Raw genomic sequence first — 23735 nt, forward strand, 5'->3', positions numbered from 1 at the left:
GACGATGCATTTATATGAATAATGAATCAAGGGAGATAATATGCTAGCATATGTTGCAAAGGTATACTTGTAAATAAGTAATAATACTCATTTAGGAATGAATAAATGACACAAAAATGAACGTTCTTGGAATTATCTTTTTCAAGAACCTTTTTATCTTTTTAGAAAAACTTAAATAAACATGGGCGTGATAACACACAAAAAAGAAAAAATTAAGTATATTACTGCATAACAGTATGTGTATCAGATGAAGAAAAGTTGCGATTTAAATGAAAATCAGTGAAAACTTTCACCGATGAAAACTATTTATGAATCTCTTCAGAGATGGCATGACGATGCACTTAAATGAGCAACCAATCATTCGTACGAGTTCGTCAGGACTGTGTTTATCAATTAGGTATGCATTGGTATGTATACATTTGCATATTAATAAATCTGCAGTCCTGCAGTGATCAAATCTTACGTAAACATTTATACTATTATATTAATAAGGTTAGCTATATTTTCATAGAAGTCTACATTTCTTCTATATGATAGAAATTACCTGTTATCAGATCCATTTACTTCACGCGATATCTATCCACTCAAAGAACTAAAACCTCGTTATTAATCAGTTTAAAAGTTTCAAGTGATTCTTATGTTCCCGTATTTTAAATCATTCGATATAATCGTCACGAAAATGACGAGGAAGAATCGATTAGGAACTCATCACTAAAACGAAGAATAAATTTCAAGTTCGGATGGAATTATCTCGACTGTTATTTTCCATCGGTATTTCAAACCGAGAGTAAAGAGATTATGGGTTAAAATTTACTCCTAAATTTTTAAATTCGCGAAACTTGAATTGGGAAATTAGGAAAAGATTTCGAGACTCTCGAAACTTTCAAAACTCGAAAAGGAAGAACTGTGGTCTCAGCAAAATTTGAATACTTTTTTCTTACGTGGTTTCAAGATTTTAAAATTAAAAAAAGCGCGAAGTTTCAAATCTTTGAAACTCGAAACTTTTTTAGAGTTTTAGTAGTTTCATGGTTTCGATGATTCGAGAAGCTCACCCTTAAGGTACTTGCCCATATTTCTGTGCCTAAATAAAAGAAGACAATTCCTCAATTTATGTGCCGAAGTTTTAGTCCCAAGACGGAAATAAGGACAAGCACAGAAATATATCCAAGCACCCTAGTTATTCCAAGTCCTCGCCTTTCTGAACTTCAAAGAAAATTGAAGCTCCGTCTATTTGGTAGAAAGAAGTCGGGAAAGAGGGTTGCGCTATATCGTTGGTGGTCGGTAGGGTTGCTGTGGATGCGCATTGGGCGTCGAAGGAGTCTGTCGCGTATCACTGGTCGACGTTCCTGGATCGCCTCGTCAGTATGCGGTCGCGCATTCCATGCGGGAACACCTGTTTGCTCTTTCGTCGTATCTCCCTTCGCTTTCTCGGTCTCAGGTCGCGTCGACTATCGTCGGTGCCTGTCGAACTTCAACCGAAATAAAAATACCGAAAAAAGACAAGCCTATATCGTCGATCAGCAAGCAGAGGAGTATAAACTCGCTCTGTTCAACTTTATCGGGGTCAAAATTCAAGGAAAGCGAAGGAGAAGAGAAAATAATCGCTTAAATTCGTTTCGAAACGCGCGAGGCATCGTTGAATCAAAATAAAAGAAACGAAAACGAGTTAGTATATGAATTAAACAAGGTGTAGGATAGATCTATTATTTAATATGGATTTGTGTAGTAGAAGCTGAGGTACCGATTTTACGAAACACCTAGGATTACTGATAGTTGTGTGAAACACATTTTCTGTAATTTCATTATTGAGAGAAGTTTAATAATTATAGTTAGAAGTTAGTTAACAGTGATTCAAAACTCTCCTCCTTTTCACTTTTCCTTGCCGTCTGTAGTTTTAGTTCTATCCACCTCTAGCGTTGCTATCATATTCCATTCTGAATCGGTAATACGAGGGGGTTCCCCTTCATGAAGAAAAAAACTGAGTCGAATGATAAATCTATCCTGCATCATGTCTGTAACGTCAGAGATTATCGACCGAGATCGGAGCAGGGAAAAAGAATTCTCAAATAAATAGAACCGTCTGTGATCACGTGATGTACAGTATTCCCTCGTTATAAGCTCGTTGCCGTATCCACTAGAACACGATAGTATTTGAAGTGAACGAGTTCTATTTTCGTGCATTGCGAAAGTGAGCTACCATGAGCATGGCTTGAGTTCAGAATCATATCTTTCGTTATACTCTCGTCAGTGAGCCACGAGTCTATATCGAGGAAACACTATATGTGTGCCTATAATTGTAAATGTAATCTAAGTAAAAAAATAAAAAAATTGAATTTATTACTTACTTGGTATTGCTCCGATTTACATTATAAAATAAGTGATAAATTCGACTTATTTTCTGACTTAGATCACTCTCATAATTAGCGGCACATCTGTGTATAACGCGTAGGTAACGATAGAGAGGGACGTAAAGGAAGAACGTCTCGAGTCGAGTGGGAGAAAGAGAACAGGAGGGAAAGAGCGAAGGAGACGAAGAGATTTAGCCGCGAGAGGAACGTCCTCGTGACTTCCACCACGTGTCTCTCGTGGTCCTCGTTTAAACACGCGTAAGAGCAATTTTCTCTATTGATGTACGCCGGTTGTTCGTGACCCCTCGTATTGACGGACACCATACTCTCTTGCCTCCTCGAGACACGAATTTTTCGCGAAATTCGCTCGCGTGAAAGTTCGAGCATGAGACCACTCCAGATAACTCACTCCACTCTGTTCTCATTCGCATGAATCGATGTGATCGACCCTTCGGTCCAGACTTTCCCTTTCTATTTTTCTTCTCTTTCCGGCATGCAACTAACGTACGTACTTGGACAGTATTAAGGCTGCTGGGATTGAATCGTGCATGTTGTGTCTTCGAAAACCACCCCCCTTTCCGTGGCTCAGAGTATCGAATTTTTGGATCTCGCGCGTGAAATGTCGATTCTCATTGTAAGACTCGATTCAAGATCGAGATTGTAGAAGTTTGCATAGAGGGCGCAAAACCCTGAGTTAGGATAAGTTAGCATGAGCTGGAGAGAATCTTAGGCAATGAAAGGGATATCTACTTGTGAGAGTAATCGGCTTTTGATAGAGTTCGTCTGAAGTACTTCTCCCTTTCTATTATAGGACTTGTTAAAGTAATTAAAGAACCATTTCCTAATATTTAAAGAAAATGTTTCTATTTGTCAGATAATTGAGGAATATGACTACTTTAGACCCTAGCCAGCTTAATATTGCAAAGTATTTTTCTAGTACATAATACGAAGCTACCTAGGAACGTATTATAGTTAGGTATTTAAGACCTTCCTCGTCAAAAGTACTTCCTCTTATCATATATTTCCGTTTTCTCAAACGCAGAGCATTCTCGATCCATCACGAAGACGATTTACCCCGGTGCAAAAACTCCGTCAGCAGGCAGCACGCAATTACTTTTTGTTCCGAGACGTTAGACTTAAAAGACCACTTAGGTACACTCGAGTCGAATTACGGAAGAGCTAATGGCGTTCCAGTGTGCGGGCACTTCAGTGCAGGTGATCCAGAATTTCGTTGTTTCGGCAGGTTACTTGAACCGATTAAAATGAATTCCTCAAAATTACGAAAATCATAGAAGCACGCGCCTCATATTAGAAGAGTATTCCATTAATTAGGGGATCTGAGCATAATAACGCGAAAAGCTCGCGGGTCCCTGGACTAAAATCGCAGTTCGTGTTAAGCGTATTTTAATCGTGCTCGCGAGACAGCACGTCCACCATCCTATGTACGTACGTAAGATTGCAGTCGGTAGATTATTTGTAGTCGTTGCCATTGAGATGGTTTTATGGTAGCCCCTTCCCCGCGTACCTTTATATCGAGACTGAATGGACAGAGAGAGCAGCCTCCTCTATGAGATAATACGCCTGGTTGTGCCTAAGCCATTCAGGCCCGAAGTCGGATCCATCGAATCGCGAGAGATCGCGCGAGGTGAGGGTGGACACCGTGGCCCCTGCAGTCATGCTCACCATACAAAACGAGTGAGTATATCTCGGGTTTGCATGCGATATATCGTTCGCTAGGCGATCGTTCAGTTGCACGGGCCTAACTGTGCAACACCTGCTCGTTGCTTCAGCTTTTTAGAAACGGCCGCCATGCTGCTGCGAGCCTCTTCGCGATGCTTTCAGGGGTCGCCGCACGATTCATGACTTTTCAGCGGTTGTCGAGCTTATCCAGGGTGAATTAAGTAGACCCTGGTCCCTCATTTCTCCATCGATCTGCAAACTTTCCTGGTCTGTCTTTACTTCTTTTTCTACTTGCCACGTCCTGTCGTTTTTCTCTGCTGAATGTGTTACTGCTCCGAGTTTCTATATCTTTTTAGGTCGTTTAATAGAGATTCTGTATTTGCTAGTTTCGTTTTTCTTTGGAGGTGCTTTATAGAAACTTTTTTCAGCGCCTGAATATAGGCGATCCTGGTGTCTTACTTTTGTTATGAGTTCGTGGTTCCCTGATGATTATACGGCTTAGCTACGAGGTCCTTACAAACGAGTACGTGGGAAGCCCCGAAGCGAACGGTTTCGCGATTACAAGATTCTTGATAAGGTGATCGCTTCAGTTTAATCAGTCCACCGATCGATGATTCATAGATATGACCGTCTGCTCTTCGGACATCCCAAATTTCCAATTTCGTTGCTTGGACTGGGTTAATCCATGTTTTCTGCAGTTTCAATTTCGTGCTGGAGTAATGTACATAGACAGAACAATGTTTGGTTACCAATCGTCTATGATTATCTCGCTTCTGGCAACTGCTCGTGGAAAGTGCTGAGGGTTTTATGAATTCCAGTTTGGTGACACGTCACAGAAATCGAGGATAAGAGGAAAATAGACGTCATCGCAGAGTATAGAATAGATATATCGTAGCAGCTTGCCACTTGGCGAAGATTAGAAGTAGATTAAGACTTAAGTCTTTGCATAGCAATTTTAGTCAAACAAAAATTGCAGTTGTCTTCGGTGCTTCTTAAATACATGGAAGTTTGACAGAGTTATTGTGCAGACAGAAAGTAATTTCTTTTTACAGATTCTATACTCCTTTTTAATAAAAAAATCAATCACTTCATGGGGTAGTTTTTCTGAAATAACTTCTGAAAAAAGTCCTTTCTTTCACTGCGTCAAAGGTATGTAGCTCCTTAAATAACAATTGCACCTCTCTAGGGGCTTCTCAAGTACTCGTTGTAGGACCCTATCCGTGTCACGAGTAGTCACGACGCGAGCAATTAGGAAGCCGTGACGTGGTTCCTCTAAACAACATGGATTCCCTTTGCATCGTGTGCAGCAACGCGGCAATAAAGCAGCACAGTGGCGGCGCATAATCTAATGGCACGTTGGCTGATGCGACAAGTATGGGACAGCAGAGGGACGCCACCATGCCTTACTGTGGCTCATTAATTGCAACCTGGTCTCGGTTTGCGTCGCGTTACTCCGAACGTCGAGGCAATGGTAACCGAAAGGATGAAGGGGAAAATCGTGGTGACACGTGCCAGCTCTGCTGCATCAGCTTCTACAAATATCTACCATGACTACTCTTCTCTCAAATTGCTGTCGTTTGCTACAGTGCTCTTCGAATCTTAGGCTATTTCCTTGATAAAGATCGCAGGGAAAGAGCGTGTCTGATAGTTGAAGCGTGGGATGAGTCTTCGATTTTGAACCAAGCTCTCTGTCGTGAAGAGAGTTTCAAGATTCACAGGAGAATTTCGCCGATTTCACGCATGTTTGTACATGAAATTTCAGTAGAGGAAGCAATCTTCGAGCAGTTCTGCTTACTTTCTCCTGCGTTTGCTTCTTCGAGCTTCTTTCAAGAGGGTGCAACTACTGGCATTCTCGTGTCCATAATTTCATAGGGAAGAATTGGTAAATCACATCTTCTAAATTTTAGGAAAAATCGAGAAAAATGGACTTAGCAATTTCTTCCCCTGTGGTCTTCATGTCTCAGCACAGGTATCATAATCGTGCAGGTAAATTCGACTTCCTTGTGGTCTCTGGAGATCCATGCCCGTGTCAACAAAAAATATCGCGTGACAGCCTCCTATCCACTCGCGTTAATATACAATGCGCGCTCATTTCATTTCTTTCATTGTCCACGTTTGCATTCATCCATGCACATTGAACTTTGTTTGCTGGTTCTTGCTTTGCTTAAGGCTTGAAGGTCTGAATCGTCGCTTTTTAACAATATTTAATCGCAAAGAGCAGTGTTCAGAATAGCTCATGTACACATTTTCTACATGTGCAAACTTCAGCCAAGAGTATTTAACGACGACAGTTATTGATAACGAGGCGACATTTATAGGAGGGTCAGATCACCCTAAGGGAAAGAGCCGTATAATTGTTGAGGCTTAGTCGATGGCCTGGATAATGCACGATTTGCGATAAAACTGGGTCGAGTGTCCCATAGGAACCCTCAAATATTTTCCTAAGCTCGATAAAACACCGTCGCTATTGTTCCAGAAAATTCGAGTAAATGTGATGCAGCAGCGGGACGAGAACTTCCCCTTCGCCAGAGATTTGATTTCGGCAGGAGTTAGAGAAAGAAAAGGGAAGGTGCTCGATGGTATTGTTCGGTCGAAGGGGACCAACCACTGTTTCAAACTTTGTCTTCTCTTGGATTATTGCATTGAGGCTGGTGACGTGTACCATCAAGAGGTATCACTTTGTTCTCCTGTACAGTTTGCCCAGAAGTATAGCGTAGTAAATTGAGGCGCCAAGTGGAAGTGCCATCTAATATAAATAGATAATAACAAGTGCTCGTGGTTCCTCAAGAAGCCCTCATCTTGCAATGTTTCTATCACTTCAGCTATTATTATTATTATTTCTATCATTTCTATCACTTCATTTCTATCACTTATCCCAGTCCCCCAAACACATTCATTTTACTGTTTGATTAATTTTACGACCACACTATATTTCTGGAGCAACTGCACACGAAAGCCAGACACCAGCATCTCTCACGTTAGCACCCTTAAGCGAATGTAAACAATCTTGCTTTTCGGTGCTACCAATTAATCGAATGGAAAGGTTCACCAGGAGAGGAACTAGAGGGAAATGTTTCTCAAGTAAACCTTGCTTCTCGTCTTTGAGGGATTACCGTCAGAATGGTCGAAAATAAAAGAGGATCGCCGCGATAGCTAGCGTTTCGTCAGTGGCTCGAGGAACGAGCTTACTAATTTACTCCTGAACGTATACTTCCGACAATCAGCTGCTATTCAACGGTTGGATGGCGTTCGATTCTCTTTGGATGTTTGATTTCTTTTCACGGCTAGGCGAGCAAGGAACGAGTGCATCAAAGGCCCTCGTTCGTTCCAGAGACCTTGTGTTTTCGCGATTCGTTTGCTGGATTGTTTCACTCCTTTCGCGCGAATTACAGAGGAAACCACTGGGAGAGCGCGACGTCTTTGTTCGTGATTGGAAAATTGTGGAATGGCAAATCAAATGGTAAATCGACGGTAGAGAAGGGAACGAGAGTAGGTCGACGGTGGACTGTGTAAAATATGTTGGAGCAGTTCGAAATGTCGAGGATCATTGGAAACATTTCGGTCGAAATATTGTTTGCCAGCGATACGCCCAACTGGTAAACAGTTTTCATCGGTTAAGTGTATGTCTAACTTTCAATCGGTTAAAGAATGACCCTTGCGCGCCGTGCAGTTGAGCGTAAATAGTCTCCTCTTAATGTAGTTAAGTGTAAAATAGCTCGCATAGTTTAATTACAATGCTTGCCTCTCTTGTTACGCGTACACGCACGCCCACCCACGCATGGCTTCGCATCGTTATCGTTACAAAAGCTTTCAGCCATGAGTGTGTACTATGTTATCCCACTTGTACGAGTGTTATTGTTACTGTATTATTGTTGTTGTTATTGTGGCACTACGATCCAGGGAAACGTGGCGGTCGTAAGGGACTGGAAGAAATATAGAAAGGTCGTGAGGGCGGAAGACTGTCGAAAGTGAAGATAACAAGATTCTAAGAACGTTCTATATGGGGTAATATGGAACTTTGTATCATAACTTTAGAGTGTTACACAAAACGATGTGTTTAGTATGTTATCTTGTATGACATCTGGAACTTATGGTAGGAAGTTTAAAATTATATTGTATGTTGTGCTCTATATAAAAGAGGGTGTTTCTTATTATAATATTTCCATACATTTATCTTTTAAAGAAACGACAGATTTGAAAGTTTCAATACTTGAGGATTCCAATACTTGGGAATTCCAATATTTAAGAATTCCAATACTTGCAATATTTTTGAATTGAAATATTTAGAAATTCGAAAACTTGAATATTTGAAGCTTCGAGTATCTGAAAATTGAAATCACTTACAGGAAAGGATTATAATACACTTAATTAATGTTCCATATTAACATCAAAGATCTAAAGGGGTCAAGTACACCCTCAGAACCTGAACACTCTTTCAACGAGCGTCAAAGACACATTTTCCAGCTTCTATCTTTAAGGATATCGCTGGGGACACTTGAGCCATAAGTACCTTACTATATCTCTTTCACCCATCACGCTGTTTCGAACCCTTTCGGCATGAGATTCACCGAGGAGGGCGGAATGATTTCAGCATGTCACCCCGTAATGGTTCGTGCGTGGCGGAAGTGAGCTCGGTGAGGAGCCTGTCGTCGGACGATGTCTCGGCGACGAAGGCGCACCGAAAGAAATCCTGCTGGGCTCGCGCTACGGATCCTGCACATCGTCGTGGACGTCGGATCCAGTTGCTGCAAATGCTGGTGCTGCCGTTCATACCGATCCTAGCGTTGATCGTTCAAACTGCCAACACGCTCCACGACATCCTGATCTACCGGCAGGAGGTGTCGGATATCGAGACCCAGGTAACGCAAGGATTAGGGGAGCGTACAGAGTAGACACGAGGGTGGGACAAGGTGTAGAAAATGGTATTGTTCGAAGTCCCTGTCTCTTGTTTTCTTTCGTTTCAGAGCTTAACCCTTTTACTGCCTACCCCCTAACACCAGAGGTACAGTAAGAATTGCCAGGCCAATATTTACCTAATTTTCAAGCATGAAGAAAAATTCTGTACTTCTGCGACTGTTGTTAGTGGTGAATAAAATCTTTTCTATGTGGCGAGGAATTCTTGCAGAGTGTACCAATAAGAGAAAGTTGTACTTTTGTTCAGAGTAATATTTGAGAATTCTAATATTTGAGGGTTCCAATATTGAAGGGTACCACTATTCGAGGATCAATATTTCAGAATTCCAATAGTCGATAATTTTAATAGTCAAGAATTTCAATGGCTGAAAATTCCAATAGTTGGATGGTACCTTGGCACTAAGAGGGTTAAGGGACTTGAAACCAAGAAAACAGTCGACGATTCACTCGTGACAGTTCCTTGGAAACGTTTCCCTCGCAACCCTTGGGGATTTCGCTCGGGATCGGCAAACGACGCTTCCTGCCGCGTATTCTTCCCTTACACGTAATTATGTGAACTACGTAATTAGGTCGGACTTGTATAATTCAGTGGCAATCGATCGACGAACCGTCTAAAAGTAACGAAGGAATGAGTAAACATCTACCACACCTACGCACCGTGTCCCTTTCTCCACTGTGCCCGATGCGTTGCTCACCGTGTCGTTTCATTCCTTCGATCGCTCCTGCACCCATAACATAGATCAAGATAACGGATCGCCCTCTGTCTATGATTTACAACGATCGCCCTTCGATTTGCGTTCGACGATAGCTTACGTTCGAATGATTCCCCCTACATCGAATTACACGCATAAATCGCCGCGACCCTGCCTATTGCGCGACGAGGGTTACCCCGGGAAATCGTTATTTATCGGAATTTCAGGATTTCAATGGGTCTATCGAGAAAAAAGAAAGAGTGGCGGCAGAAAAGTTTCGTAAAAATGGTATCGGCGAGGTCGGGTGTGAAACCAATCTGATTGTAAATTGTCGATGAAATCATGAGAGGTGCGCATAAGAAGAAAGTTTTTTATTATATTCTACGTAATTCTGTCGAAGGAATCGAAGATTTGAATATTTGAAAATTCAAAAACTTAAGAATTTGAATTTTTAAAAATTTGATTATTTAAATATTTGAATATTTGAAAATTGGAATATTTGAATATTTGAAAATTCTAAAACTTAAGAATTTGAATTTTTAAAAATTTGAATATTTGAATATATTTCTAAATAAGAGATGCTTTAAAAAACGAACCATATTCTTAGCGCGTCCTGAAATTAAATCAGTTTTAATCCGTAATCGATATGGTGTTAATATTACCTATAACATAATATGATAGAATTGCTTTCACCCATTCATGCTTCGCGATGAATTAAATTATACAGAAAACCCCGAAGCTCTCTGAGAGCCAATCGAGCCAGGTTCGCCTTACGAACCGCGAAGGAGATTCTTGCCCAGTTTTTCTATGGATTTTAATTATGATGGGCGTGGCAGAACTCGGAACGCGAACGGGTATAAAACTCTTGACAGCCTTACGATCGACTGCAAACACGGAGGACGATGAAGATGACAAGAGGACAGAAAGAGAACGCGCGTCCGTCTGTGGATTCTTTTTCCGCCTTTCGCGCTGCCACGCCACCGTGCTCGTCAAACAAGTAACTCGAGATCGAGCCCGATCTACTCGAGGCTACACCCCGTTTCGATGAATTTCGATCTGATCCACCACCACCATCGACCCCCCTCGTCCCCACCCTCCGTAGGTTACGCGTAATGTTCACCGTCGAACGCGCCGCGACCACCTCATTCTGGTATGGAAATTTTTTCGACCCTCAGGGTGGAACTAAAGGACGTTAATCCTCTTTGCCTAACCATTTCTGCTCGCTTACGCAACGATCAGCCCTTTGTTGACAAAACGGTCGATTTTTGACGACTGCGGCGAGAAGGCACGAGTCATGCGAGAAACGAGCTTCATCTTGTTTCGACTAGGTATCTTTAAATACTCTAGGCTTCTAAATTGATAGTGTAGCTAGCAATTTTTTTTAGAAGCATCGAAATATTAATAGATGGGAAGTCAGTAAAGAAATTACAGTCACAGTAGAAGCATAGGCGATTGATTTGGATAAATATTGTTTAACTGTGCTTCAAAAGAGAGTACTTGTATTATCCTTCATCCTTAATCTTTCCTATTTAGCTAATTGATTCTGAATCGAGTTTGAAAATAATAAAAACAGAGTCAGTGGACCAGACTAGTCCCTACAGTAAATCGAATCGCTTTCTCTTGATCGTCGTCCTTTTGTTAATTAAAAATCTATCTACACCAGAGTATTGTTCCTGACAGTGAACAGAATTTTGTACGAAGACTCGTGGTAAAAACACTCATCGTTTCATGAAACAATGCTGGCTCGTCTTTGTCCAGCAGTGTATTGTGCTACAATAGAATCGGTTATTGCAGCTTATTTACATCGCAATGTAGAATGTCATCGTCGACAGGGCGTAATTGATAAATCGATCGGTAACCGTAGCTAAATCGAATCGTTTCTCATTCCATGGAAGACAAATATTTTCCTGAGGGGGAAACTTATCTCGACGACATCGCAGAAAAGTCGTCTACTCTGAAAGAAGTCGGGGGACAAAAACTATTCTATTAATTCTAATTCCTCCTGTTCCCCTTCCTCTCGGAGTTCGTTGCCACGCGCATTCCCGGAAATGGAGCAACGAGTCATCCAAAATCTCATTAACATATCTTAATTCCCCGCGAGGTGAGAGGGCAATCTGCTTTGAAATAAGCTCTCGAATAGACTCTTCCTCGATTGCGCTATCGCGAAATATGAACTACACTCGAAGCTGCATTCTTTACTGTTACATTGTTTTCATTTGTTGGCGCATAGTAAAAATAAAATTGATTGGAATCGATAACTCGATATTGAACGCCTTGAATCCACTGACCAATACACATCGTCATATCGTGATCGTCAAATTCACTTTTAAACGTGTGAACGATCCAGTAAACGAGGGTTAACTAAAGGACAAAAGTGAGTATCTCTAAAGGACACAGTGAAACGAAAGAAATTTAACTTTGAGACGTCAGGCCAGGGAGATCGATATTTTCGAAGGGTGTAAAGTTGTCCGACGTTTGCCTCGTAATAACGTAACAGAAATTTAACGTATCCGTCGTTAGAGAAAGCGATTATGCATTAAAGGAGCCAACGAAGTGGAAAACGAAGAATCGAGGTCAGTCGCGAAAGGGCCGCCACTGATTCGAATTTCTCGATAATTTTCATATCAACCACTCATACGAGAATTTTGCCTCTAAAAAGGGAACAATATTTCCATTAATTTGTTGAGAATTTAAATGAAAATACAGTGATCGAAATTAATACATATTCTGTAACAAAACTCCACGTTTTGTAATTCTCTGTCAGAGCTTCAGTATTCTCGTTGCGTTGCAGCGCAATTGCATTGAAGTAGCTCGATGAAGGACTAAAAATCGAAAACTAGGATTGGGAGTTAACACGATCGCGTACTGCATATTTCATTTTAATAATCGACCAACAAAAGATGCTCTATTCCTGAACGTTCTAGATTGCCAAATAAAGAAGCTGCGAAGAGCTGGCACAGAGCACACGTTGTCACTGAAGACAAGTTCGCCAAGAGGACTATTAAAGTGGCACAGTTACAGTGTACTGTGACTAAGCTCGGCTTACAACTGCGTTAGGACTATTGAACTAGCATTGAAGCGGGACGAAGCTGCTATTCGAGCGAGTTACGAACTAGAATTGAACTGACGGAGGAAATGTACAGGATTTCGAGGGTTTTGTTGTGGGATTCAGAGTTTGAGGAAGCGTTAATTCAAGCTAGGATTGTACAAAGAGGAAAACAGTGCATTATTCAGGAGATACAGGCATCGGACAAACTGAGAATAATAATTTTAGGTATAACAGAAAATACTTCTCTAAAAGGATATATCCATTTCCTTTGAACAGTATGTCTTTCAAATTTTCCACGAAGTTAATTTTCACGTCAAAGCAGAAAAAGTAAAACGCTTGTGTTCTGTTGGACAGAATGTGACAAAGTATGAAAGAGTGCATGTGTTTTTCTATTTCGAAGCGACCTAAAAATCCGTGGTCGTTAGTCCGCTCGGTCACAGGACGCATCCGCTGTCGTGATTAATTCTGGCGCAGTAGATGAAGCGTTACTAGGCCAGACGCGTGAAACGGACATCATCTTGTTTGATATTTCCTGCTCTGGATGGATGAACGCGTTTGTCGCGAGCACGACGATAATGGGCCATGAACCAATTTTATTGGATATCAATTAGAGTTGACGAACTTTCAAACTCCACTATTGGACTAAGCTCTTGCGATTTTAGCCTCTCATTAGACCAGGAAGTATAAAAAGAACGCAGAGGAAAGAGCCGCGACTCGTTAACTCCACTTTTACGCTTTTCGCACGTGTTGCCGCGATAGGCGATCTATAATTATCGGAATGGCTATAGGAGGATGAGACGTAGAAGCTGTCGCAAGTATAATAGAAGGCCATTTAGGTGCTCAGAAGTTGGAAGTACAAGCAGGAAGTGTTTGGTCACTCCATATCGTCCCTTCTGTCCCTTTTGCCTCTTACGATTAATTCCATCTCTTTTCGGAACTCCCACAGGGACTTGAGGACACCATTAGCCAGACATGGGCTATGTATTATAACTTGTAATGTCGTAATCGCCCGAGTGAAACAGTTTTGAAGCGAACTGTATTTCAACTAGGGCAAACTCTAAGGTCAGTCGCCCTAGTAGATTGTAACCGTGATAAACGTCTAATTTATGGCGTTTATTATTAGGTATCTGAGTGTTAGGGAATCTAGAGACTGCTAGGTTATACATAGAAGAAATAAAAAGTAAGAAGTGTTCTATGTTGGGATAACTCACCCTACCATTGTGCATCTTATAAAATGTATAATTATATAGGAGTATTTTTAGTATTCCTGTTTTAATCCAATGTTCATCTTCTTTCAGGTGACAATCGCCACGGACCTGGGGAAGGTAGTCACGCGGATGCAGCTCGAAAGATCCGAGGTTGCGTTCTTTATCTACACTAATGGCAACACTCTGAGGTACTACCGCAAAAACAACTCTACGCTAACAGTTTTTGCAGATCGTCAAACTACTTTATTGTATGAGATGTCACACGATTTTAAGCTAAAGTTACTTCTAGTGTAAGTTGCTCTAACATAAAACCCTTTTTATTATTGGGTGCTATTGCAATATCTTGATACGTCTATTACAAATTTTAGGCAAAAATTAGTTATTTTTGACTGACGATAACTCCGCGAAAAATCATCGTAAAATTATGATCTTTTTTTTAAATTAAAGCTTGAAATCTTTGCTTTAAGATGCTGTGTCTCGATTTTAGGTTCAATGCACCCTTACCACTGCATCCCCTTAAATCTGAGGGCATGTTTGTTAAGTGAAAAATTGCAAAGTTTGACCGTATGTGCCGACTTGAAAAAATTTTTTTTGGTAATACGATTTGCAGTAGCATAAAGTTTGAACCTTCCTCTTTAATTTAAAAAAAAGATCAAGTTGCTGTGATTTTTTTTCGCGAAGTTACAGCACTTTAAAATAACCCTTGCATTTTTGCCTTTTTGTAAGGAAGTGCTAGTTTTTCAAAATGCAAGGATTACTTTAAAATGCTGTAACTTCGCGAAGAAAAATCGCAGGGACTTGATCTTTTTTTTAAATTAAAGGGGAAGGTTCGAATTTTATGTTACTGTAAATCGTATTACCGAAAAAAATTTTACCACCTTCCTACATTCCGTCAAACTTTGCAATTTTCAGTATGACAAATATGTCCCCAGATTTAAGGGATCACAGTACTAAGGGCGCATTAAACGTAAAATTGAGACATGATATCTTAAAGTAAAAGATCCAAACCTTACTTTAAAAAAAAGATCATGATCCTACGACGATTTTTCGCGGAGTTATCGTCAGTCAAAATTGGCTAATTTTAGACTAAAGCCTATCTGAAAGCTGAGGTCAGATGTTTCTACGTAACCAATAATATTTTCAGAAGGAATATAAATTACCCTCCTTGAATCGCGGATGTACGTATGGAACTTGTTATAAATCACATTATGGGAGCATATTCCAGACAAGGACCCTAGGGTGACATATAGCAGCTTGACTGTATAGATATTCAATATTTCATGTTAGAGCAACTGACCCTATTATCACTAACGTATCGCATGTTATTTATTGATAAGAGCCGTGCAAGGTGCTGCAGCAAAGTTCATTTAGCTATTGGTTTTCGAAAGTCACTAAATCTCTCGAGGTACGTGACTCAGCGACAAAGCATTCCCCTGTAGAGGAGGAACCCTTTACCGTACTGCTGAATGAAAACAGATGGGCAACAGGGTGTTCTCTAATCAAGACACCGTCGAAGCAATACGATCTCCCCGGTATTTCAGCGAGCCAGAAGCGTCACGGAATACGAGAGCAGTTCGCTCCAAATACCGTGCCAGAACGAAATTAAGCGCCGCCTAATTCCCGCTTACCATGGCTACAAATCCATTTTAACGCGTTATGATTACGACCAACGGCTAAACGAAATCGTTCCTATTGCTTTCGGCGAGTAGTTTAATTCACCCTCGAGGAATTATCAATGCTCGTGAATTCAAGGTTCGCGATAACGATTAAAACCGTATGATCAGCGAGACGTAACACGTTGACCTGACCCTTCCGCCTCAGTTCTCTTATAGACCTGTGGAGAACTCTGAGGAACATCAATGAAACTTTCTCTGGGAAAATAATTTCGCTATACCTTCGAAAAAAAAAAAAAAAAAAAAAAAACACCTCGATTATATATGTCACGTGTGCACGCGTATGTACGTGAAATGGGTGAAGAAGTAACATCGTCGCCAATTTATCGACGTAGAATTAACGCAGCATGGTCTCTTGCACCTGTTGAAGGTCGAACTTGACGCAGAGGTTCGCCATAACCGACCAAGCTCTTCATAACATGACTATGTGGCCCCTGGTCTCGGTGCCGAGGGACGAGAGCAAAACGCAAACCTATGACGTGGTCAGCAAAGAGGCCTTCCAAGCACGCCTCGAGGATTTCAGGTAACCGATCGATCGGTAAATACTCGACCTCCCTTCACACACCACGTGTTTCACGCGCTAATGACGTCAGAATATTCCTCGTGTGCCTGACGATTCCTTTTCGATCGCCGTCGCGGTTCCCTCGTCTCTGAAAAACCGTGGGTGTTTCATTTCTTCAAGTTGGGGGGAAAAATCAACTCGAAAAAATCATGGATGCCCCATTTTCCCAGGTGGAAGAGAAAAATTGACTCTAAAAAATCGTGGATGCTCCACTTCCTCATATTGAAGGGAAAAATTGACTCTCAAAAATCGTGGATGCTCCATTTCCTCATATTGAAGGGAAAAATTGACTATCAAAAATCGTGGATGCTTCATTTCCTCAGGTTGGAGTTCTGAGTGAGGAGTTGAGGGTAATGGCGTAGGGTAAAGAGTTCATAAGTTCAAATAACCGAGCTAGGAGAGTGACGAATGTTTTGGGGTCGACGGAAAGGAAGTTTAGGTTTCGGTGGAAGACGTTTATGTGTTCGGATAATCCTCGAGCCACCCTTCGACCAGGCAGCACTCGGTTGCGTGGAAAGTTACGGGCAGAGCCCTTTATTCTCTCGAGTCTTCGTTCCGACACTTGTTGAATTTCCATTCAGCCTCGAAGTGGAGAATTTTCCTCGACCGCGAGCCTCTCCCAGTTAATGCAACGAGAACTTTTCTCTTCGGGCTTTTCGCGAGTTGAGCTTTTGGTTTGTGAAACTAAGTATCAAGATACCCAAGACAGTTAAAATGGATCTTTGAAAGAAACTTGGTGAATTTCGTTGAAGGCTTTGATCTTGGTTTATGTAAAAAGTCCTCCGCGATGCTTTAACCTTCTCTTCACTTTCTGAAGCTTTTAGTTATACCTGTTTAAAACTACTATTCGAATGGTATAGCTTTTAGGTGTAAACTAAGTTAGGAATTGAAGAATTTCAGGAACAAAATTAATAATCTCTTCAATAGTTGATTTTACTGGGGATCAGACCCTATCGAAATTTTGGATCGAAAATTGTCGATATTTAAGCTGCTGTAACTTTGCAAAGAAAAGTCGTACAGAAGTAAGTCTGGACTCTTTTTAAAGAGCAGAGTCTCTACTTTCTCATCCCTAGATTGAATTTTTCGGTAGATAATTTTTTACTCGGCTGCAGGCGGAATAAAAGAAGATGGCTTTTCTCAAAAGAAAGAAATGGGGACAGGTACTATAGAGAAGCTAGAAAGAAAGTCATAAGTCAATAAGGGTTGAGAAATCCTAAGCTAAATTGTTGCAATGCACATAGTAACATGTACTGTAACAAAATAATAGCAGAAGATTCAACAAGTAATCGACAGGTGTCTACATAAGAGCACTATCATGTTCCTCTTGTCCCATCGATCGATTTGATATAAAAATACCTATGTAACGAGAGCATAATTCTATCAAAGCCATCGTGTAACAGATAGAAGGAGTAGGTACTCAAAAATCAGTACGTCAAAAATCCGTCAATTTTTCCTTCTCAATGATGGGGAGCAGGTCGAGGGTATCGCCATGTTCGCGTCAAACTCGTTGATGCATGGGAAAAAGAGTGATCGAACGTGTTTCGCGTTGCAAGCAAGACAACAGGAAAATAGGACAAACGGGGGAAAACAATATTAATGTGCTTCGATCTGGAATATTTGCAAGAGGCACGTTTTTCATTTGGTCAAATTGAAAACGAGAACGAGTCTGGTCATCAGGGCACGTATACCCGATAAAATCGATATCAGCTGGAAGTATCGATGCAGACAATACAGAGCACTCCTCGCTTCAAAATTCTACCTCGTTATCGGTGAAACTGGCATAGTCGTCGATTCGCGAAAATATACAGCATGATTCTTAACCTGTTGCCTTCCAAGCCCCACTTGTAGCTCCTTCCACTAGTAAACTCTATTTCAACCTATTTTCCTTGGATTGAAAAAATATATAAATTAATTAAAAAGTCTGCGTATTCAGACAATGACTACTTTTTTAGCAAAAGAAGAAATACTAGTAGTTTTCGAGGAACACTAATGGAAGAGCAATCCCTGCTCACGATTTCTATCATATCACACAAGAGATGACACAACAGGCTAATTAAGGCCCCTCCTGCTTCATGCAAATTACAAGGAGTGTCCCATTAATATGATGGATATTTTCCATACACGCGTGTGTCATTGGCATTGGAGCACTGTCCAGCCCCTCTCATGCATGAAACAAAGTCAGAGACATCGGCGACACAACTGTCTTAACCCTCGACTCTTCAACCCTTCCTTTCCTATCATACACCCTTGATTATCTCTCAGGCGGTTCCCTCAAGGGTCGCCACGTATCGAATCGGCAGCGAAGCGAGCAAGCGTTAGATTCTTTATAGGAAATCCTCCATCGATCGAACGCGTGTCAGACAATGGGACGCATTTCTGTCAGCGGGAGCGCCTATAACAAGCCGCTAACAATCCTCTTCGCCTTCCACCAGCAAGATATGCGCAGCTGAAGACGAGGACGAGACGAAGGAGCGGGCACGTGTTGACTAGAGATCCCATCGCGAACGACATAAAACCGATTCGATTCCTGGCGGTTTATTAATCTTCCAGCACGATCGATCGGCCGCCGACTGAATTAATTAGCGCACAAACCTATCCAGCTGATTACTTTCGACGCTCTAACGGGCCTCTGTGACCCAGGCCTCGTTTCATTTCGCCCAATTAACGGACCTAATGGCCCTCGTTTCGTGGCGTCTCTGTGTTGCCAGCCAATGCAGAAACAATCGAACTATCGCCGCGTACTTGTTGCACTGGGTCCTCCGAGCCTCCACTTTGCGGCTTTCTAAATCTAATTGGTGCACGCGAAATGTCGGCTGGTCTGTCGCGGAGGAACTTTCATGGGGCGGAACTTTAATCGAGATTGCTTCCCTTGTGAATCTTTTATGCGCTTTCTTTTTCGTCCATCGCAAGTTTTGGCTATCTGTGGAAGTAGCTTTCGTGAGTTGCTCTTGGTGGAGTCTTGCGAAGGGTTTTGTCCACTTGAGAATTTTTTAAGATACTTGCTCTCGAGAGTCTTCTCTATAATTTGTGCATTGGTAAATTTCGTACTCAAGGGCAATTCGAGATACTTTTAGGTAGACACATAGTCTGAGGTGTGTGCACTGTACAGGGTGTTTCTAAACATGTGGGATATTTTTTGAAGGTAGGTTACAGACATGAAGACAATGAGAAAAGTTCATGTGCACATAAAAGAATACCAGCTTCATAAATATTTTTCGCTGTTCTAGTGTCTAGAACATACCCTCCAAAAATGCCACACCTTTTTAGAAACACCTTGTAGAATGCTAGCAGTCGCTTATTTAGAAAGAATCGATGTGTCTGATTTAGAAACTTTGTGGAAGTTTTTACCCTGCGGTTTATAAAAAAGTGGGATCCCTGGGCTTGAATCGATAGTCTGCTGCTTAAGGAACGAAGGAACGAAAGAGGAAATGCTGAAATTTCATATCCTAATTGCTCCACGATGCTCATGAACCCCCTCGAACCCCCTCAAAGAAATTGTACCTCTCTTTTTTTCTCTGTCGCGTATCGGCCTTCCCTGTCGAACCACCTTTATGAGCAATGGATGAGGTTGTCACACATGAGCGCGTGATCGCCCATTTGGAGCAGTAGACAATATTTTTAGACCCCTCTGCCAGTCTCCCTCCCTCCAACCCTCTCGTCTAGGTCTCTTTGTCGCTCAGACTATCGTGTCTTCAGCTAAAAGCTGGCTCGATACGGCGTTTAGGTCGATTTTCTGTCAACTCGATTGAACCACTCCGCCACGGCCTGATACAACAAAATCGTCATCGATGCTCCCTTTCGATCGAGTCACTGAAAGTCTGCTACCATTATAAAAGCCTCTCCTCTTGTTAAAACAAGAAGAAATCAGTTTTTTCTGCATGGCTGTAAGATAAAATGCCATAAGTCGTGTTCTTCAAAAATTCGAATTTATATTCAGATTGTAATCTATGAGATAGAATTTGTACTTTTAGCTGAAGAAAATTGAATTTGTAGAACCTTTCCATGATGAAGAATTTTATTGGGGTACAAATTTCAAGTGCCAATAACTCAAACATAAAAATGTAGGGACTTTTGCTATTTTGTTTTACAATTACAAATATAGTACCTACTTGACACTTCTTTTAAGCGAGAGTGCATAAAAGCAAAGTTTGTCTATTTTAAAGAAGCTTATACCTCGAGAATTCTGTATTCTATCTCCATCTTTTCGCCCATAATTGAACGCAAAAGTGGCTGGGAGAAACTAATTCCGTAGCTCTCGGGAAGAAATCAATTCACGGCGTATCGATAGCCTGTTTCCTCCGATTACAAAGTTTGTCGTTTCGCAGGCAGAAGATAAGCTCGGAGGAGAGCAGCATAATCGAGGTGATGGCTTGGTACACGAGCGTGAACGCAGCGATGCTGGACCATCTAACTAATCAGATCAAGGAGACAGATAACAGCGGTGTTTGGAGGTGAAGACATGAAAGAGAAGCGAGCCTGGATTGAGGGGGAGCTATAGTCGTAGCCCTTACCCTTTAAGAGTCTCACTTTTTTGTGTAGCTAGTCAAATAAATTTCTGCAGATATTCAAGAAAAGAAATTATTTTCGATTTATTGTGGTTCTTTTTTGGAAAGTCTGTTCTGTTACTATAGAGTTTCGTCGCTTACATTGGCTCAAGGATTGAAAACGCTTAGTTATTTTTTATAAAAGTCTGTCAATGAGTAAGGAATATTTTAATATGGGCTTCGCTAAAGATTAATTCAATCCTAAAAAAAGCATTTCGAATCTATATCTAATCCCTCTTTTACTCGAGACTCACGCGTACAGAGCGCCTCGATTTCACGTTTCAGGTATCTGATAGCGTTTAAGAATCTTCTGAGGAGCATCGAGAGCCTCGGGATCTCCTCCGTGTACGGGATCAATTACTTTGGCCGTGGAATCCTCGTCGGGGACAATTACGTCAGCTACGTACGCCACGACGCCCTGGGACGTGACCTCCTAACCGGATCTCTCACATACGTGCCTTCTCTCAAGCATTTTTACGAGGAGCTCACCCGCAGTATGCCAGACTATGGGAGAATTAAGTCTAGGTACGCGAACAGCATGCAAAAGACACTTGAAAATCCACCCAAAATCTCTAGCCTCGGTGCGCTAGGAGCAATCCAAAGTATGTAAAGCCTCGATCTGCCAGCTAGAACCCAGTTAAAAAGTTTGAACCGTAGACACGTGAAATGCTTGAGGAAAGAGGGATAGGGGATGATCCAGAAAACGTATGCGCTTGCAGACGTGACGAAATCCTGCGGAACCAGAAAAGGGAGCCGAGCGTGGACGACGCGATCGCTTATTTCGATTCGATGGCAACTTACGTGGACGAGCTGCGCAAACTTCAGCGAGAATTACGTCACATGATAAGGTAAATTTTCTTAATGGAATTGCTCCGTGGATCTACGAGCCATCGAGCTTGGAAATATGTACAAGTTGCGCGAGTTACATGTGGCTACACATAATCCACGTTAACTAGGGAACGGGTACATGAATGTTTAAGAAGCTGAAACTTCTTCGAGAAGGATAATCCGCAATTTATTTTAATAGGGATTACGTGAATTCAACCTTGCAAGACGCGAGCAACAAGGAAGCTGCCGGAATAGCTATAGTCGTCCTAGTGTTGGTTGTTTCTCCTATTATTATAATATTGGTACGCAACGCGGTTGCTACCATACAGGTGAGTGAAAATGAGGCGTTTAGGGTGAATTCAGTACAGACAGTTATTGAGTTATTCTACTGATTTTTCTGTGTCTAAGAAGTTCAGAGCTTATTATTCCTATTTCGCTGTGTTTGACCTAGCTAATGCACGTCGACAGTAGAGTAAGTTCTAAGTCAGACATATTTTACAAAAATTTAAAAATTTGAGACGATTTTAGAAGAATTTGCAATGCAGTAGCTTCATTGAATCTCCAGATACTGGGTATTTAAAGAAAAGTGAATTTTAGGAGGTTCTTTTGGAGAGATTCTTGCAGCGTTGCGGGATTCGAGTGTGGTTTTATTTTAATCTTGCAAATGGAAAACCGTTCAATCGGAAGCCGCAGCGTCAGTTCCAATTAAGCGATGCGTGCTCCGTTCCTTTCGATTGAATTTCAATTCGACGGTATAATTCCCTTAGTTGCATCGTCGCTCTCAGAACGCGGAGATTCGATGAAATCGAAGACTTTTATTGTTGTTCTATCGTGTGGTCTCGATTCTCCCTCTTCAATACAGATTTTTAATCAATTCTAATAAATATCGTAGATGTACGCGGCGAATCTGGCGCAGAAGGCGCGAGAACTGAAGCAAGAGAAGGGGAAGAGCGATACTTTACTGTTCCAAATGTTGCCACCCAGCGTAGCTCAACAACTGAAGCAAACTCAACAGGTGAATCGATATCTCTGGCTTCCAATTTCATTCTGTTTCACTCACATATAAATATCTCTTTATTTCGAAGGTTCCAGCAGAGTATTACGAAGCAGTAACCGTATACTTCAGCGACATCGTTGGATTCACCGAAATCGCTGCAGAGAACACTCCCCTAGAAGTAAACTTCTGTCCCACGTAACTTGGAAAAAATTCCCTTCGTTCGATACTTTAATTCGTCGCTAAATTTCAGGTAGTAACGTTCCTGAATTCGATCTACAAACTGTTCGATGCTCGCCTCGAATGTTACGACGTGTACAAAGTGGAAACGATTGGCGATTCTTACATGGTTGCCTCTGGCTTACCAGTCAGGAATGGTAACAATTCCTTTCTGTCGTATTGTAAAAGTTGTAGTGACTGTGCCCGCTGTTGCAGGGGATAAACACGTTTCGGAGATCGCAACAATGGCCCTGGATCTCCTAGCAGCGTCGTCGGTATTCCAAGTACCAAAGAGACCAGGAGAACGGCTTCAAATACGAAGCGGAGCTCACACAGGCCCTGTAGTCGCTGGAATCGTTGGAAGCAAAATGCCTCGTTACTGTCTCTTTGGAGACACAGTTAATACGGCCAGTCGCATGGAATCGACTGGAGAAGGTACTTTTTTACTGTGACTAATAGCATAAATCAGCTTTGGAAACTGGTTATTGAAATATTTGTTCTCTTTGAGCACAGCTCTGCGAATACACATTAGTCTAGAGATGAAGAAAGCTTTGGACGCCGTGGGAGGCTTTAAAATCGCACATCGTGGATTAGTGGACGTGAAAGTAATCACTTAGAGAAGTTTCAGATTTTTCTTGCATATACATAGTAATCCTTTTACCATAGTAATATGGTAAAAAGAAAATAATAGTAATAAATAGCAGATGAAATATTCCATTTACCCCACTTTAGACCTTAATGGTTTAAGTGCAATACTCTAACATCTTCAATTTTACTAGGGCAAAGGCTTAATGGACACCTACTGGCTAGAATGCAAAGACGGTGGAATTGCTCGTGCAGCAGAGTTGGACTTGCCTTCGTTTTTCGAGGATGTACGACCAGTTTTCATACGCCGTCTAAGAGAGGAGGGCACCCTCTGATGCGAGCCGTACTCCCGCCGGGACCTCTGGTACCTGAACAAACCCCGCACTCCCTACATCCGCCTCTCACAACCAAACCTCATCGACCACTTAAAGAAACCTAG

The 23735-nt window shown here is 41.6% G+C and overlaps 1 protein-coding gene across 6 annotated transcripts; it reads left to right on the forward strand.

Moving 5' to 3' along the window:
- The first annotated feature begins 1614 nt into the window (after positions 1-1614).
- On the forward strand, positions 1615-23731 carry LOC143179002 (uncharacterized). 6 transcript variants are annotated; one of them, XM_076377960.1, is made up of 14 exons: positions 2459-2606; positions 8620-8887; positions 13982-14079; positions 15935-16087; positions 20452-20577; positions 20956-21195; positions 21390-21518; positions 21698-21827; positions 22391-22513; positions 22584-22673; positions 22746-22869; positions 22928-23146; positions 23225-23316; positions 23491-23731. In XM_076377960.1, the coding sequence occupies exons 2-14, from the start codon at positions 8621-8623 to the stop codon at positions 23629-23631; spliced, it is 1932 nt and encodes a 643-aa protein (XP_076234075.1). In that variant the 5' UTR covers positions 2459-2606; position 8620; the 3' UTR covers positions 23632-23731. The 6 variants fall into 6 exon arrangements, with proteins under 6 accessions (XP_076234078.1, XP_076234075.1, XP_076234077.1 ...); XM_076377959.1 differs by lacking the exon at positions 2459-2606 and adding an exon at positions 3926-4043; XM_076377963.1 differs by lacking the exons at positions 2459-2606; positions 8620-8887 and adding an exon at positions 1615-1665.
- Positions 23732-23735: the final 4 nt, after the last annotated feature.

This window comes from Calliopsis andreniformis, chromosome 5 (assembly GCF_051401765.1).
Source record: "Calliopsis andreniformis isolate RMS-2024a chromosome 5, iyCalAndr_principal, whole genome shotgun sequence".
In the NCBI taxonomy this organism is placed as follows: Eukaryota; Metazoa; Arthropoda; class Insecta; order Hymenoptera; family Andrenidae; genus Calliopsis; species Calliopsis andreniformis.